We start from the raw sequence: 16,152 nt of genomic DNA on the forward strand, positions 1-16,152 counted from the left end.
AAACAAATCACAGGAAATATTAGTGAGGGCAGCAGAAAGAAGTAAACAAGGATCAGGGCAAAACAGTATTTGCTGCTCCCAGAAATTTAAAATTTGGTATATATAACAAACAAGTATTCTATTTGAGCTTAGGAGGATGCAAAGAGGTGGTATTTGACCAATGTTATGATACAATTATATTGAGTCTGTGAGACAGAGGAAAAAGTTAACATGAATCAGCACACTGTAGCTTTTCAATCCAGATGTTTCCTTCCTACATGTTTCTGAGATATGGAGACTATTTTTTGGAGTGTCTATAAATATACAGTGCAGTATTTTCATCATTTGCTACTTCTTCCCACTTCAAGATCTCTCATGTCTTTCCACCACTTCCTTCAAAATCATGATGTGCAAAAGCATACTCAAGATATATATGCTTCTGGCCGAGCGGTGGTGGCGCACGCCTTTAATCCCAGCACTCGGGAGGCAGAGGCAGGCGGATCTCTGTGAGTTCGAGGCCAGCCTGGTCTACAAGAGCTAGTTCCAGGACAGGAACCAAAAGCTACGGAGAAACCCTGTCTCGAAAAATCAAAAAAAAAAAAAGATATATATGCTTCTGAAGATGCCCATGGTCATATCAGTGTAGCAGCAGATGGCAGTTGACTTCTGGGTGTTAGTCCACCAGAAAGCAAATCCATCATGGGTGAATATTGAATAGGAAAGTATTTGAGACCACAGAGTTCAGAATGGATTTTGCTTCTGCTGTGCATTCACATGTTTGCAGCTGCTATCTTTCTCTGGTGACTGGCATGTTGTGAATTGGAGTAAAGAGATAACCACTGCCTGTAATGAAGTATGTATACCTTTTGGAAACATCTCATTCTCCTGGGAATTTTTACTGTCCCTTAATATGAAGATGATTCTAATTGAAAATGTTAGTTTAGCCGGGCGGTGGTGGCACAAGCCTTTAATCCCAGCACGCGGGAGGCAGAGGCAGGAGGATCTCTGTGAGTTCGAGACCAGCCTGGTCTACAAGAGCTAGTTCCAGGACAGGCTCCAAACCACAGAGATACCTTGTCTCGACAAACCAAAAAAAAAAGTTAGTTTTTACAGAGTTTTGATGAATAAAGATAAATACAAGTATATGTTGCACAGTTAATGCATATGAATTTCACCTATGGAGTTGCATAGATCACAGCTCAAGTTAAGGATTAAGAAAAACAATCATATGCAATTAAATCTTACCATGTGTTCACAAAATATAGCAGTGTCCCACTCAGTTCCAGTCTTAAAGTAATGGTACCTTAAGTTGCCTCTACTGATTATGAGGTAAACCTGTGGAACAATTACTAATCTAGCTGCCTCAATGAAACATATGAAGCTACTAAATAATGTTGTGTTTCTTTGCACGTAACATTAGGAATTTTGATTACATTGTAAATATCAAACTTTCCTTGCATTTGCTATATTTCAATCACTCAATGCTCATGCATTCCTTGTGATTAATGGCTTTTTAATGAAGAAGAGTATATGAAGCAGTGATAGTTTAAAAGGTTACTTTGATCATTATATATTCAAAGCACAAAATCATCAGCTGGTTTTGTAAAAGACTGGATGATTTCAAATGATCACTTAATTTGTTCAGCTACTGTGGTTCAAAGAGTTGGCTACTGCAAAGTTGTCTATTGGGAGGAATGAGGCTGCCCCAATAGACATAATCCAGGAATCACTGATTCATACACAAACCCCTCTTGAAATTTGTTCTGTAGTTCATAAGAAATGTTCTCTAAAACAAACAGCAGTATAGGTTTGAGGCTTTGGGGGCTTTCACAATTCAAATTAACATGTCTATTGTTGTTTTTTTTTTCAATTTATGTCCCAAAATTTAGCAGTCAGATTAATGAGCACATGCAGTGTAACTTCTAACACTCAGAGAAGTAACCTCACAATAAACTTCCTAGCCTTTGATTTTACAATCATTTTACTCTCTCTACTGCAATGACCTCTGAGAATTTGGGTGTTGGAGAGTAATACTTTGAGTCTGTGTTTTACAAATTTGAATTTTAATTGGTTGTAGTTTTCTGGTAAGGTCTCCCTCTGTTTCAAAGACGTTTGTCCTTGATGCAGGGTAAAAAACATAAACAGCTAAGGAATGTCCTGTGGGAGAAATTCTCTTCCCAAGGAAGAATACTGCAATTAGTTAGGCAATCTCAAATGATCACTCCAAAACCATCCACGAAAGAATTATGATAAAGACTGTGCAGGTTATGCTTATGTATTTAGGAGTATATGTCAATATTAGTATATATGCACATGTATGCACACGTATATTTTTATAACAATAGAAGAATAACGGTGATGGCTTAAATGAAGAACAAGAAATTATACAGGAGAGTGTAGAGGAAAGGAAGGGAAGGGAAAAATATTGTAATTATAATATAATTTGGCAATGACAGAGAAAGACCTGCAGATGGCAGACAAACCATACTAAAAGTGGAATGTCCATGTTAGGTACCTAAGAAAACTAAGTGGTGGTGGAGGAGGAGGTTTGTTGGTTCTCTGCTGTTCAGTCTGAAAATAATCACACAGAAGCTATATTATTAAAACATTGCTTGGCCCATTAGCTCTAGCTTCTTTTGTTTTAAATTGGTTTTTATTGAGCTCTACATTTTTCTCTGCTACCCTCTTTTCCTCTCCCTCCCCTTCAATTCCCTCTCAAAGTTACTATTGTCCCAGTTTACTCATGAGATCTTGTCTTTTTCTACTTCCCATGTAGATTAGATCGATATTTGTCTCTCATAGTGTCCTAATTTTTGTCTAGAATTTCTGGGATTGTAATTTGTGAACTGGTTTTCTTTACTTTATGTTTAAAAATCACTTATGAGTGAGTACATGTGATAATTCTCTTTCTGTGTCTGGATTACTTCACACAAAATGATGTTTTCTAGCTCCATTCATTTGCCTGCAAAATTCAAGATGTCATTATTTTTTTTCTGCTGTGTAGTACACCAAAAATATGAGAGCTCTAGCTGTGTACTGGTTAACTCTTACATATTAATTTAACCCATCTCCATTAATTTGTGTATCGCCACATGACTGTGGATTACCAGATAAATTCTGTCTCCTGCAGGGCTACATGGATTCTCTCTGACTTCACCACCTTTCTCCGATTATTCAGCTTAGTTTTCCCCACCTATCTCTGTTCCCCTATAACTCTGTTATAGGCCCAAAGCAGTTTCTCTATGCAGCATACAGAGGGAAATCCTACATCAATGTGGCAATGACAACTGCTCCTCAAGTACTTTCATGAGACTGAATAGGGTCTGCAGTTTCACCAGAGCTACATAGAGGAATATTTAAGTGCTAAGACTTTTAAAAATCTCATTCTTTATTTTGTACTTTACTGTTGGAAGTAGTAGCTTAATTTCGAAACTTTCTCTCCTCTGGTTCCTCTGGATTGCTAAATATGTGTGTGTGTGTGTGTGTGTGTGTGTGTGTGTGTGTGTGTATTAAATTATGCCTCCTCATATATATCCTGAATTCTTACCTTCAATGTGAGTATATTGGGAAAAACTCTTTAAAAAGGAATGATGTTCATGATGAATGATACAGGTGTCAATTAACCCGACATTATTGTGATGTGAACAAAAGAGTCCACAACAATCTCTGTGTCACTGATGCCAGGTATTAGAAAAGATTCTGTGAGAATCAGGCATGGAATAGCTAACTACTACAATGGTCTGATTCACACATATATCATGAAAGTCTGCTAGTACTTCCTCTGGACTGTTAAGGTTCCTATAGACTAAGAAAATGAATTTGTGTTATTTAAGCCTCTGGGTTCAGATGCTGTGTTCAGAGTAGTGTATCATCTTAAATCAACTTGTCCAGATTACGACCAGAAGGTCAGTCTTGTTCATTATAACATCTATGCCAATTTTTCTTCTTTCACTCTGACCTTGGTGAGAAAGAAGGGAAGGCATTCATTCTCACTGTGTTTACTTTAAGTCACAAGTGTTTCCTTCTAAGAGAGGGTGTTTTCTTGTTTAGCTTCTGATAATAATGAAATGAAATGAATGAAAAGATTGCATTGTAGATAACACAAATGTTCGTATTATCACATAGACTGCAGTAGGAGCTCTTGCATGCCCACCCTTTCCAGTGGCTTTTTCATGTCTCATGATGCAGTGTCACTGTTCTTTGTAGGGCCAAATGAAATTATAAGTGCTTCATGCTAGCAATAGAAAATTCAAACTTGTAGACAAAGAACATCATTTCATTCATTTTAACTGAAAAACATAATGTCTTCCTAGACAGGATGGTGCATCCTTGAGGCATGCATCTCTGACACCAACATGCCAGGCAACCCACAGTATCACTCCCCTTCTTTTCACTGGTGTTTTAATATTGCCTCTTAGGCTTGTTTTATTCATTATCTACAGAGAGTCTCAAGCAGTAAGCTTCCAATACTTCTCAGTCTCCTAAGATTATCTTCTCAAAGTTATGTATTCAGCTCCTGAAGCAGCTAATATTCTGTATTGCTGGTAAAGACAGAAAGGAAATGGAGAAGGAGAATGCAGAGAGAGGGTGAGATATAGGTTGCAGTGGTCTAACACTTTTCTGCCCACATGTGAAATGGCAGGTCTTGACTACCAGAATGGATTTGGGAGATTCAGATCTGTGAAAGTGTGATGTCAGATGGGACAGTGTCTCTGATACTGGGAAGATTTTGACCCAGACATAATTGGAGGACTGGTCTATATTACCTTAAGAATCCCTTTAGAATCATGTTTTCACATTTTATGCAAAGAGTGCTTTTGGATAGATAGACAAGTATTTCATCCAAAATATGAAAGGATTTCAGTTGAAATAAATAATATAAGGGTAGTCTTAAATGTGTTCTCATGAATTTTCCACAAGATTTCCTACTCTCTTATTATTTCAGCTTCAATTAGTGGTGTTTGTGATGACCCAGACTTCCTTTTCCTTGATGATTTCTCATGAAGAGACAGCCCTTATCTCATGCATGTCTAGTTACAAACTCTAGTTAGACAGTTATGGCAACAACATTTTTAATTGATACATACAGAAGCCAGGCAAATCACCATAGCTCCTTGTTTAGGAGGCTTTGAACCAGGAATTTAGGGTTCCTGTCTGTATCAGTGAGAGTCAGAGACATGCTTCACACTGAAAGTCAGCAGAGAAGAAGCAGAGGTTCTTGCAATTTATTACTCCATCCAAGTTACTCATGTTCCACATACAGTGAGAAAGACAGAAAAAACTTTGTTGCTTATGGTAGCCCAATTGTCAGCTGTGATGTTTGTCTCAAAATAAGACAGCACATTGTATCTCTGTAGCATGTTATTTTTATCTTGGTTTCCATTATTTTTGTTGAAGATTCACTGAAGTATTGAAAAAGAGTCATTTTAAGATTATGAATTATGATTTTCTTTCAGAGAATTATGTTTTTACCTTGTATTTTATTATTATTGTTTTATGGTTTGGTGTCTATTGATCTTATAGAAATGTCACCAATGTAAACTGTTTTGGTTAGTTTCCATAATGATATTTCTTGTGGAAATTTTTTTCTGATGTACTCTGGATATACTACATTGGATTGGGATCAGTTTGTGCACAGTGGGGAGCATATGTTTAATATTTTTAATGATGATGAGCATTAGCAAAATCTATGCCATAGAACTACAGAACATTGCTTCCCTTGACTTTGTAATATGCAGTGTTCTCAGTACCAGAATGCAATTTCCAAATAAACAAATAAAATTAAACAAAACTGACCTAAGAACAATCTACTGAACATTCCATCTTAACACTAATGAATATACATGCTCAGAAGTCCATAAAACATCCCAATAAATTAGACACATTAGGACACAGAGAAAATCTCAACAACATAGGAAAAGTTAAATAACATCTTACTTTCTATTTTTCTTCTGAACCACTAAACAATGATGAGTCCTATTAAACAGGCCCATTGTTACAGTAGGGGCTATAAAATGATGAGGATAATAAAATATTGGACTTAATTATCCTTTCATAAAACAAAATCCATAACTGGAAAAATATATAGGGAACAAGAACTTGTGACTAAGATAGTTTCAGATTCTATGAAAGAAACTAAAATTGTCCTTATGTTTATAAAATACATACTATGTTTGTCATTTAATGTTTTTCAGCAAATTATATTCATTGCAATCAAAAGAACTAAAACCAAAAATGTAAGTAAGAAAGTATGTGACACAAATTGTAAGTGAAACCATTTGGATAAGCAATTGAACTACCACGTGATAATCAATGAAGTGAATATTAAGCAAACAGCATGTTGTTGGTTCAGGCTCTGTGAGTTCCTGTGAGCTATTTTAGTTGTTTCTGTGGGTTTTATTGTGAAGTCCTTGACCCCTTTAGCTCTTAAAATCCTTTCTCTTTTTCTTCAGTGGGTTTCCTTGAGTTCAGCGTAAAGTGTATCTCTGCATATTTTTCCATAAGTTACTGGGTAAAGAAAGGTTGACAATTATGGTAGTCATCCCTCTAATTACAAGAGATGACCAGTTCAGGGTACCAATCCATTATTGTGAGGATTTTTAGCTGGGGTCGTCATTGTAGATTCCTGGGAATTTCCCTTGCATTATGTTTCTATCTGCCCCCCTAAGGCCCCCTGTTTACAGTCATCTCTTCTTCATTGATGACACCAAAGTAATTGCTAAAATTTCCAACCCCAACTACCCCCAATCCATCCAGGAGTTCCCTTCGATTTCTGCTTCCTATGGAGATGCATGTGTTCCCCCCACCACCTTTAGTTTTCTTCTTACCTAGTTTCTCTGGGGCTGTGAATTGTAACATTGTTATCCTTTACTTTTCAGCTAATATACACCTATGAGTAAGTACATATCATGTTTGTCTTTCTGGCTATGGATTCTATTATGTAGGATGATTTTTCCTAGTTCCAATCATTTGTCTTCAAATTTCCTGATGTCATTTTTATATATTTAAATAATATTACGTTGTGAAATGTGTAATATTTTATTTATCCTTTCTTCAGTTGAGGAACATCAAGTTTGTATCCATTTTCTGGCTACTACAAATATAGTTGCTATGAACATAGTTGAGGAGGTGTCCTTATATGATTAGGTATACTTTGGGCATATGCCCAAGAGTTGTATCACTGGGTCTTGAGGTAGGTTGGTTGCAAATTTTCTGATAAAACATGTCACTGATATTCAAAGTGATTGTTTATAGTGATATTTCATTTATGTTTAATTAGTAAAGCTTGCTTTTTTTGTCTCTAAATATCCATTATTCAGCTATAACTGTATAAATTTGCATTTCCAAATAAAAGAGAATGAACAGCTTCTGTCCCAGAAGTGGTGTGGGACAATGGTCTGTATTCTATCAATTATATTTTAAATAAATGCTGATTGGCCAGTAGCCAAACAGGAAGTATAAGTGGGATAACCAGGCAGGATGTAGAGGTGGGTCAATGAGAACAGGAGAATTCTGGAAAGGAGTAAACCCATTCCTCACCTGTCCTGTCCAGAAACCAAAAAGAAAGATTTGACCTACCCCACTGAAAAAGGTACTGAGCCATGTAGCTAACATAGATAAGAATAATAGGTTATGTACTTTATAAGAGTTAATAAGAAGCCTGAGCTAATGGGCCAATCAGTTTATTACTTATGGACACCTCCGTGTGATTTTCTTTGAGGCTAGGCAGCTGAGGGACGTGGTGGTAGGACAGAATCCCCAACAAGTAGGTACTCATGTTACAAATGGCAACAATGTATGGACAAATGCATCCACATGTTGCAATAGAGCTTGGGAAGTAAATCTAGAGAGAAAAGAATAGAGTAAAGCTTGCATTATTGATAGCAGTAAGTTCTCTGGGGGGTCTGATTGCTAGAGTTAAGCATTCTTTTTTTAAAACAGGCTTCCAGACTTAACATTAGCTGAAAAACCTTGCAGCATTTTAAGAGGTCCTGCCACAAAACACTTAAATGGAATTGACAAATCTGCCAGTATGTCTTTGGTTTTTAACCATAGCAGGAAAAAAGCCTTGCAGTTTTTTGTTTTTTGTTTTTTTTATTGAGAAAAGGAAAAAAAAAAGTATCCGCTTCCACCCAGCCTCCCATTTCCCTCCCCCTCCTCCCACCCTTCTCCCCCTCCCTGCACTCCTCTCCCCCGCCCTCTCCAATCCATAGAGCAGTCAGGGTTCCCTGCCCTGTGGAAAGTCCAAGGACCGCCCCCCTCCATCCATGTCTAGGAAGGTGAAAAACCACACTGGCTAGGGTCCCACAAAGCGAGAACATGAAGTAGGGTCAACACCCTGTGCCAATGTCCTTGGCTTCTCATCAGCCCTCATTGTTCGCCATGTTCAGAGAGTCCAGTTTTATCCCATGATTTTTCAGTCACAGTCCAGCTGGCCTTGGTGAGCTCCCAATAGATCAGGCCCTTTGTCTCAGTGGGTGGGTGCACCCCTCGTGGTCCTGACTTCCTTGCTCATCTTCTCCTTCCTTCTGCTCCTCATTGGGACCTTGGAGCCCAGACCAGTACTGCAGTGTGGGTCTCTGTCTCTATCTCCATCCATCACCAGATGAAGGTTCTATGGTGGTATGCAAGATATTCATCAGTATTGCTATAGGATAGGGTCAATTCAGGTTGCCTGCCCTCAGCTGCCCAAGGGACTAACTGGGGACATCATCATGGGTTCCTAGGAGCCAGTCTAGGGTCAAGTCTCTTGCCAACCCTAAAGTGGCTCCCTTAACTAAAAATTGCGGTTCCGTGCTCCCCTCTCCAACCTTCCTTTATCCCAATCCTCCTGTTCCCCAAGTTCCCCCCTCCTTCCCTTCTAATTTCTCTCTCCCCATCTCCCCTTACCCCCATCCCACCCCACCCCTAAGATCCCAATTTTCTCCCCGGCAATTTTGTCTACTTCCCATAGCCAAGAGGATAACTATATGATGCTAATTAACCCAATTAAAAAAATGGGGCACTGAACTGAACAGAGAATTCTCAACAGAAGAAGTTCAAATGGCCAAAAGACACTTAAGGTCATGCTCAACTTCCTTAGCAATCAGGGAAATTAAAATCAAAACAACTTTGAAATATCATCTTACACCTGTCAGAATGGCTAAAGTCAAAAAACACCAATGATAGCCTGTGCTGGAGAGGCTGTGGAGGAAGGGGTACCCTCATCCATTGCTGGTGGGAATGCAATGTTGTGCAACCACTGTGGAAATCAGTGTTTCGGTTTCTCAGGAAATTCGAGATCAACCTACCCCTGGACCCAGCAATACCACTCTTGGGAATATACCCAAGAGATGCCCTATCATATGACAAAAGAATTTGTTCAACTATGTTCATAGCAGTATTATTTGTAATAGCCAGAACCTGGAAACAACCTAGATGCCCTTCAATGGAAGAATGGATGAAGAAAGTATGGAATATATACACATTAGAGTACTACGCTGCGGTAAAAAACAATGACTTCTCGAAATTTGCATGCAAATGGATGGAAATAGAAAACACTATCCTGAGTGAGGTATCCCAGACCCAAAAGGATGATCATGGGATGTACTCACTCATAATTGGTTTCTAGCCATAAATAAGGGTCACAGAGTCTACAATTGGTGAACCTAAAGAAGCTAAGTAAGAAGGTGAACCCAAGGAAAAACAAATAGTTTTCCTCTTGGCTATGGGAATTAGACAAAATTGCCAAGGAGAAAATTGAATATATACTTATAAATTTCTGTCTGCCTTCATTTATACCAATACAGAACTAAAAATAAGTCCAGAACTCTCTGAACTTTGGCCTCTTTGGGCCTCCACATAATTCACAAAAGACAGAATCATAAAAGGTTTAAAAGCCTGAAAACATGCAAATATTCTTCTTTTCATGTAGACATAGTGAGGAAGGATTTTATGAATATGGGTGTACACATGTGTGACTGTGTCCACAAATATGGAGGTCACATGTCATCCTTGAGTGGTGATTCTCAGAGGATATATACCTTATTTTAGTTTTGTCTTGTTTTTTTGATACTGATACTTTCATTTTCATGGAGCTTGCTGCCTAAGTAAGAAGTATTGGCTAGTGATCCACCTGGATTGACCTGTATCTGCTCTCCAATAGCTAGTGTTACAATCTCTTGCCACTGTGTCATGCAAGTTTCTAAGTGGGTCCTTGGGATCAAGCTCATGTCTTCAAGTTGAATAGACAGTCATTTATTACCTGAGGTTCTCATGTTTTTACCTTTGTAAAATGGTATTTAATTACAAATCAAAGCATAAGGAGGCCTAAAACAACTCATAAATATGACAGAAAAATACACACATTTATTATTAAATGAGGTAGATGAAAAAGTTAAAAAAGAAGCTGTAAAATATTGTAATGCAGAACAAAATGAAAACAAAAAACATTAAAAATAATGGAATGCAGAAAAAGAAAAGGGTTGCTAGAAGTTTATCCTAATGCAATGCAATGTTACTAACGGAGATTCATCTTGGAGGCCTTCCTTCCTGAAAGAAAAATAAAAGACCTTTAACTTCGTAAAAACTGATATATTATGCTTGCTGCAAGACTTCCCAATACATAAGAGGCCAATATAAAGGAAAGAGTCACTGAAAGAAGAGATCTCTTGTAGTGTTGCAATTAGAACAAATCATATGCAATTAAATCTTACAATGTGTTAAAAAATTAGAGCACTGTCCCACTCAGTTCAATAATTTTGGGTCTTAAAGTAATGGGGCCTGAAGTTGCCTCTACTGATTATTAGAGCATTGATTATGATGTAGACGATGTGCAAAAATTAGGAATCTGGTTGCCTTGATGAAGCATATGAAGCTACTAAATAAGGATGCAAAATCAGTGTTGCTCCACACATAACAGAGGGAATTTTGATTACATTGTTAAATATCAAACTTTCCTTGCATTTGCTACACTTCAGTCACTCAGTACTCATGCATACCTTGCACTATGGCCTTTTTTTTTTTTTTTTTTTTTGGTTTTTTGAGACAGGGTTTCTCTGTGGTTTTGGAGCCTGTCCTGGAACTAGCTCTTGTAGACCAGGCTGGTCTCAAACTCACAGAGATCCACCTGCCTCTGCCTCCCGAGTGCTGGGATTACACTACGGCGTTTTTAATGCATAGTGCACATAAAGTCATATTCTTTGAAGAATAGTGATAGTTTAAAAGGTTAGTTAGATCATTATCATTTCAGAGCACAAATTCACCAGCTGGTTTTCTAAAAGACTGGGTGATTTCACATGATCCCTTAACTGGTTCAGCTACTGTGGTTCAAAGAGTTGGTTACTGCACAGTTTTCTATTGAAAGGAATGAGGCTGCCCTGATAGACATAATGCAGAAATCACTGATTCACACACAAACCCCTCCTGAAGTTCGCTCTGTAGTTCATAGGGGATTTCTCTAAAACCAAGAGCAGTATAGGTTTGAGGCTTCTTGGGCTTTCACAATTCAAACTAACATGTCTATTGCTGTTTTCCAATTTATGACCCCCAATTTGGCAGTCATATTGATAAGCATATGTGATGTAATTTCTAACATTCCAAGGAGAAGGAACCTCACAATAAACTTCTTATCCTTTTTACTCTCTCTACTGCAATGACCTCTGAGACTTTGGGTGTTGGAGAGAAAAACTTGAGTCTGTGTTTTACAACTTTCAATTTTAATTGGTTGTGATTTTCTCCTATGGTCTCCTTCTGTTTCAAAGAGAATTGTCCTTGATACAGGGTGAGGACCACAAACAGCTAAGGAATGTTCTCTCTGTGAAATGCTCTTCCCAAGGAAGAATACTGCAATTAGTTAGGTAATATCAAATATTCATTCCAAAACCATCCATGAAAGCAATATGATAAAGACTGTGCAGATTGTGCTTATGTATTTAGGAATATATGTTAATATTAGTGTATCTGCACATGTTTGTGCACATACATTTATATTACAACAGAAGAAATAAGGAAAAAGGAATTATACAGCAGAGTTTAGAGGGAAGGAAGGGAAGGGAGAAATAATGTAATTATATTAAAATTTGGCAATGACAGTAAAAGACCTGCAGAGGGCAGACAAACACTACTAAAAGTGGAATATCTATGTTAGGTACCTGAGAAAACTAAGTGGTGCTGGAGAACTAGGCTTTTTGGTTCCCTGCTGCTCAGCCTGGAAATAATCACATTAAAACACAGAGAAAATCTCAACAATATATGAAAAGTCAAATAACATCTTACTTTCTATTTTTTCTTCAACTACTAAACAATGATGAGTCCTATTAAGCAGGCCCACTGTTACAGTAGGGGCTACAAAATGATGAGGATAACCAAATATTGGACTTAAGTATCCTTTCATAAAACAAAATCCGTACCTGAAAAATTTATTGGGAACAAGAACTTGTGACTTTGATAGTTACAGATTCTATGAAAGAAACTAATATTGTCATTATGTTTATAAAATATATGCTATATTTGTTATTTAATGTTTTTCAGCAAATTTAATTCATTGTAGTCAAAAGAATTAAAACCAATAAAGTAAGTAAGAAAGTATGTGACAAACATTGTAAGTGAAACCATTTGAATAAGCAATTTGAACTATCACTTGATAATCAATGAAGTGGATAATAAGCAAACAAGAAAGAAATCTTGTGTACTTAGTAAGAGACTCTTTATAACATAGTGTAAACACAAAGCAGTTAATTGGAAAAAACTATTTGTAAGTTGATCAGGAATTGAAAGAATAAATGTGTACCCTTTTTATACCATAATCAATGGAAAATAATTTATTAGAAAGAAATAATATTTTTCCACTCCTGAATATTCTCTTATAATTGATGCTTGTTTAGTACCAAGAAGAGTGATAATCATTTATATTTCCCCATTCATGTGTTTATTATTATGTTATAGCCACAGTCTCTCTATGTCCTCAGAATATAGACCTCTATTACAATCATTCCATAAAAAAGTATAGCTTTTTCACATTTTTTTGCAAAAGTGTTCTGCTAATATAGTCATCTAGAGAAGAATGCATGCCGTAGGAATATTCTAGAAATAAAAAAATGACCATTAATCTAGAATGAGAACAAACTTCAGGGTTGGTTTGATGTATTCAGTAAAGAAATATCATCAAAAAAAAAAACTTTTGAAACTACTGCATATACTGTAGATCTTCATCTTGACAAATATGGCACGGATGCATTTTTCTAACTTGTATTTTTTTTTATTCACTCAATTCACTATTTGAAATTTTACAATAAGCATTCATGGTTCTTTGAACAAAAATGTTATAAATTGTACATTGAATATAAATCTCCGTTTTCACCTAAATGCCTTTCTGTATATTCATTTGTGAAAAATTGGGACTTTTAATTTGTATGATTTTTTTGTATTATTTATTTAATTATTTTCTTTTTACAAAAGTTTATTACAATGTACAACAGGCTGCAGAATAACACTTCATTCTAACTATAGGTGGCAATGATGTTATAGTAGGGGATCCAGATGTTTAACAGGCTCCAGGATAACACTTCATTCTAGCTGTAGAAGGCAAAGATGTTATGGCAGGGTATCCAGATGTTTAAATAGGAATGGAAGAGGGTCACCATCATCTCAGATATGAGGAACAGCTTACTTTTTGCCAGATTTCTTAATTCCACCTGTGGCCAGAGGTCCCTTCCCCATGGCCTTGGCTTCTAGCTCCTCGAGTTTCTTCTGCTCCTCTTTTTGTTTCTGCTTGAAAGCCTTATGTTCCTCATGCATTTCCTTGGCCTGTTTCTTGGGCTGTTTCAGGGGCTTCTTTTTGCCACCTTCCTGGCCTGACATGGCACCTCCAGACCTAGTAGGATTTTTTTTAACTTGAATGAATTTGTATTTTTCATTTTTCTTAAGTATATTATTTACACATTTTTAAATTTCATTTATTTATTTTACTTTCAGAACAGTTTCACCTCTCTCCCACTCTTTTCCCCAAACTCCCCATTGCTCCCTTCCCCAAATAACTCTTCCTCTCTTTCTGCTCAGAAAGGTGCAGGCCTCTCATGTGTATCAGCAGATCATGGTAACTAGTTGCAGTAAGACTAAGCATACCCTCTTGTATTTAGTCTGGGAAAGGCAATCTGGCATGATGAATAAGTTCCCAAGAGCCTGCCAAAGCATTATGGACAGCACTTGCTTTTATTTTTAGGGCCCTACAAATAGACAAACGATACAACTGTCAAATACATCTATATGCCTGGGTTGGTCCCATATAGGCTCCTAGGTTTTTGGTTCAGGCTCTGTGAGTTCCTATGAGCTATTTTAGTTGTTTCTGTGGATTTTATTTTGAAGTCCTTGACACCTCTATCTCTTAAAATCCTTTCTCTTTTACTTCAGTGGGTTCCTTGAGTTCAGGCTAAAGTGGGTCTTTGCATATTTTTCCATAAGTTACTGGGTGAAGGTTCTCTGTTGACAATTGTGGTAGTTGGCACTCTAATTACAAGAGATGACCAGTTCAGGGTACCAATCCATTATTGTGAGGATTTTTAGCTGGGGTCGTCATTGTAGATTCCTGGGAATTTCCCTTGCATTTTGTTTCTATCTGGCCCCCTAAGGTCCCCTGTTTACAGTCATCTCTTCTTCATTGATGACACCAATGCAATTGCTAAAATTTCCATCCCCACCTACCCCCAATGCATCCAGGAGTTTCCTTCGATTTCTGCTTCCTATGGAGATTTATATGTCCCCCCACCACATTTGGGTTTCTTCTTACCTAGCCTCTCTGTGCCTGTGAATTGTAACATGGTTATCCTTTACTTTTCAGCTAATATCCATCTATGAGTAAGTCCATATTGTATTTGTCTTTTTGGCTCTGAATGATATAAGATATCATGTAAGATGATTTTTCCTAGTTCTAACCATTTGTCTTCAAATTTCCAAATGTCATTTTTTTAATATTTAAATAACACTACATTGTGAAATGTAGAATGTTTTATTTATCCATGTAGTGAATGAGCTTCTGGGCTGCATTCCTGCCACCCAGCTCCCTGGCTGCCTGGCTAGCTTACGCCCCAAAATAACAACACACAAATTGTATTCATTTAAACACTGCTTGGCCCATTAGCTCTAGTCTCTTACTGGCTAACTGTCATATCTTGCTTTTAACACATATTTAGTAATCTGTGTAGCACCAGTCTTACCGGGAAAGATTCAGCATGTCTGACCTGGTGGCTTGCGTCATTGCATCTGTCCTGGAGAGGAGCAGCATGGCATCTGCCTCACTTCCTCCCAGCATTCTCTTCTGTTTTTCATGCCTACCTATGTTCTGACCTATCAGGCCATCAGTTTTCTTTATTAATCAACCAATGAAATAACAGATAGATAAAGACCATTCTACATCATATCCATTCTTCAGTTGAGGGACATCTAGGTTGTATCCATGTTCTGGCTACTACAAATAAAGTTGCTATGAACGTAGTTGAGCCAGTGTCCTTATAGTATGATTAGGAATCCTTTGGGCATATGCCCAAGGGTTGTATCATTGGGTCTTGAGGTAGATTGATTGCAAATGGTCTGATAAAACATGTCATTGATTTACAAAGTGACTATGTATAGTGATATTTTATTTATGTTTTATTAAGTAAAGCTTTCCCCTTTTTTCTCTCTGGATTTTCATTATTCAGCTACAACTATACAAAATTGCATTTCCAAATTAGAGAGAATGAACAGCTTCTGTCCTAGGAGTGGTGTGGGACCATGGTCTGTTCTGTCAATTATATTTTAAATAAATGCTGAATGGCCAGTAGCCAGGCAGGAAGTATTGGCCAGACAACCAGACAGGATAAAGAGGTGGGTCAATAAAAACAGGAAAATTCTGGAAAGAAGTATGTGCATTCCTCACCAGTACTGTCCAGACACCAAAGAAGAAAGATGTGACCTACCCTGCTGAAAAAGTTACTGAGCCATATGGCTAACATAGATAAGAATAATGGGCTTTGTAAGTTATAAGAGTTAATAAGAAGCCTGAGCTACTGGGCCGATCAGTTTATAACTTATGGAGACCTCTGTTTGATTTTCTTTGAGGGTAAACAGCTGAGGGACCTGGTGCTAGGACAAAATTCAAAATGAATAAACCTTCATGTTACAAATGGCACCAACGTGTGGACAAATGCATCCACATGT

At 37.3% G+C, this 16,152-nt stretch overlaps 1 protein-coding gene across 1 annotated transcript; it reads right to left on the reverse strand.

The window, feature by feature from the left end:
* Positions 1 to 13,623: 13,623 nt before the first annotated feature.
* On the reverse strand, positions 13,624 to 13,818 carry LOC121433783 (translation machinery-associated protein 7-like). Its single transcript, XM_041632360.1, has one exon. The coding sequence runs from the start codon at positions 13,816 to 13,818 to the stop codon at positions 13,624 to 13,626; it is 195 nt and encodes a 64-aa protein (XP_041488294.1).
* Between the last annotated feature and the right edge of the window lie 2,334 nt (positions 13,819 to 16,152).

The sequence above is a fragment of the Microtus oregoni genome, unplaced genomic scaffold (genome assembly GCF_018167655.1).
Source record: "Microtus oregoni isolate MIOR12 unplaced genomic scaffold, Mior012 000002F_ref0000024, whole genome shotgun sequence".
Taxonomy (NCBI): domain Eukaryota; kingdom Metazoa; phylum Chordata; class Mammalia; order Rodentia; family Cricetidae; genus Microtus; species Microtus oregoni.

Coding starts and splice junctions, on each gene's coding strand:
- LOC121433783 (XM_041632360.1), bottom strand. CDS start 13,818: ATGTCAGGCCAGGAAGGTGGCAAAAAGAAGCCCCTGAAACAGCCCAAG.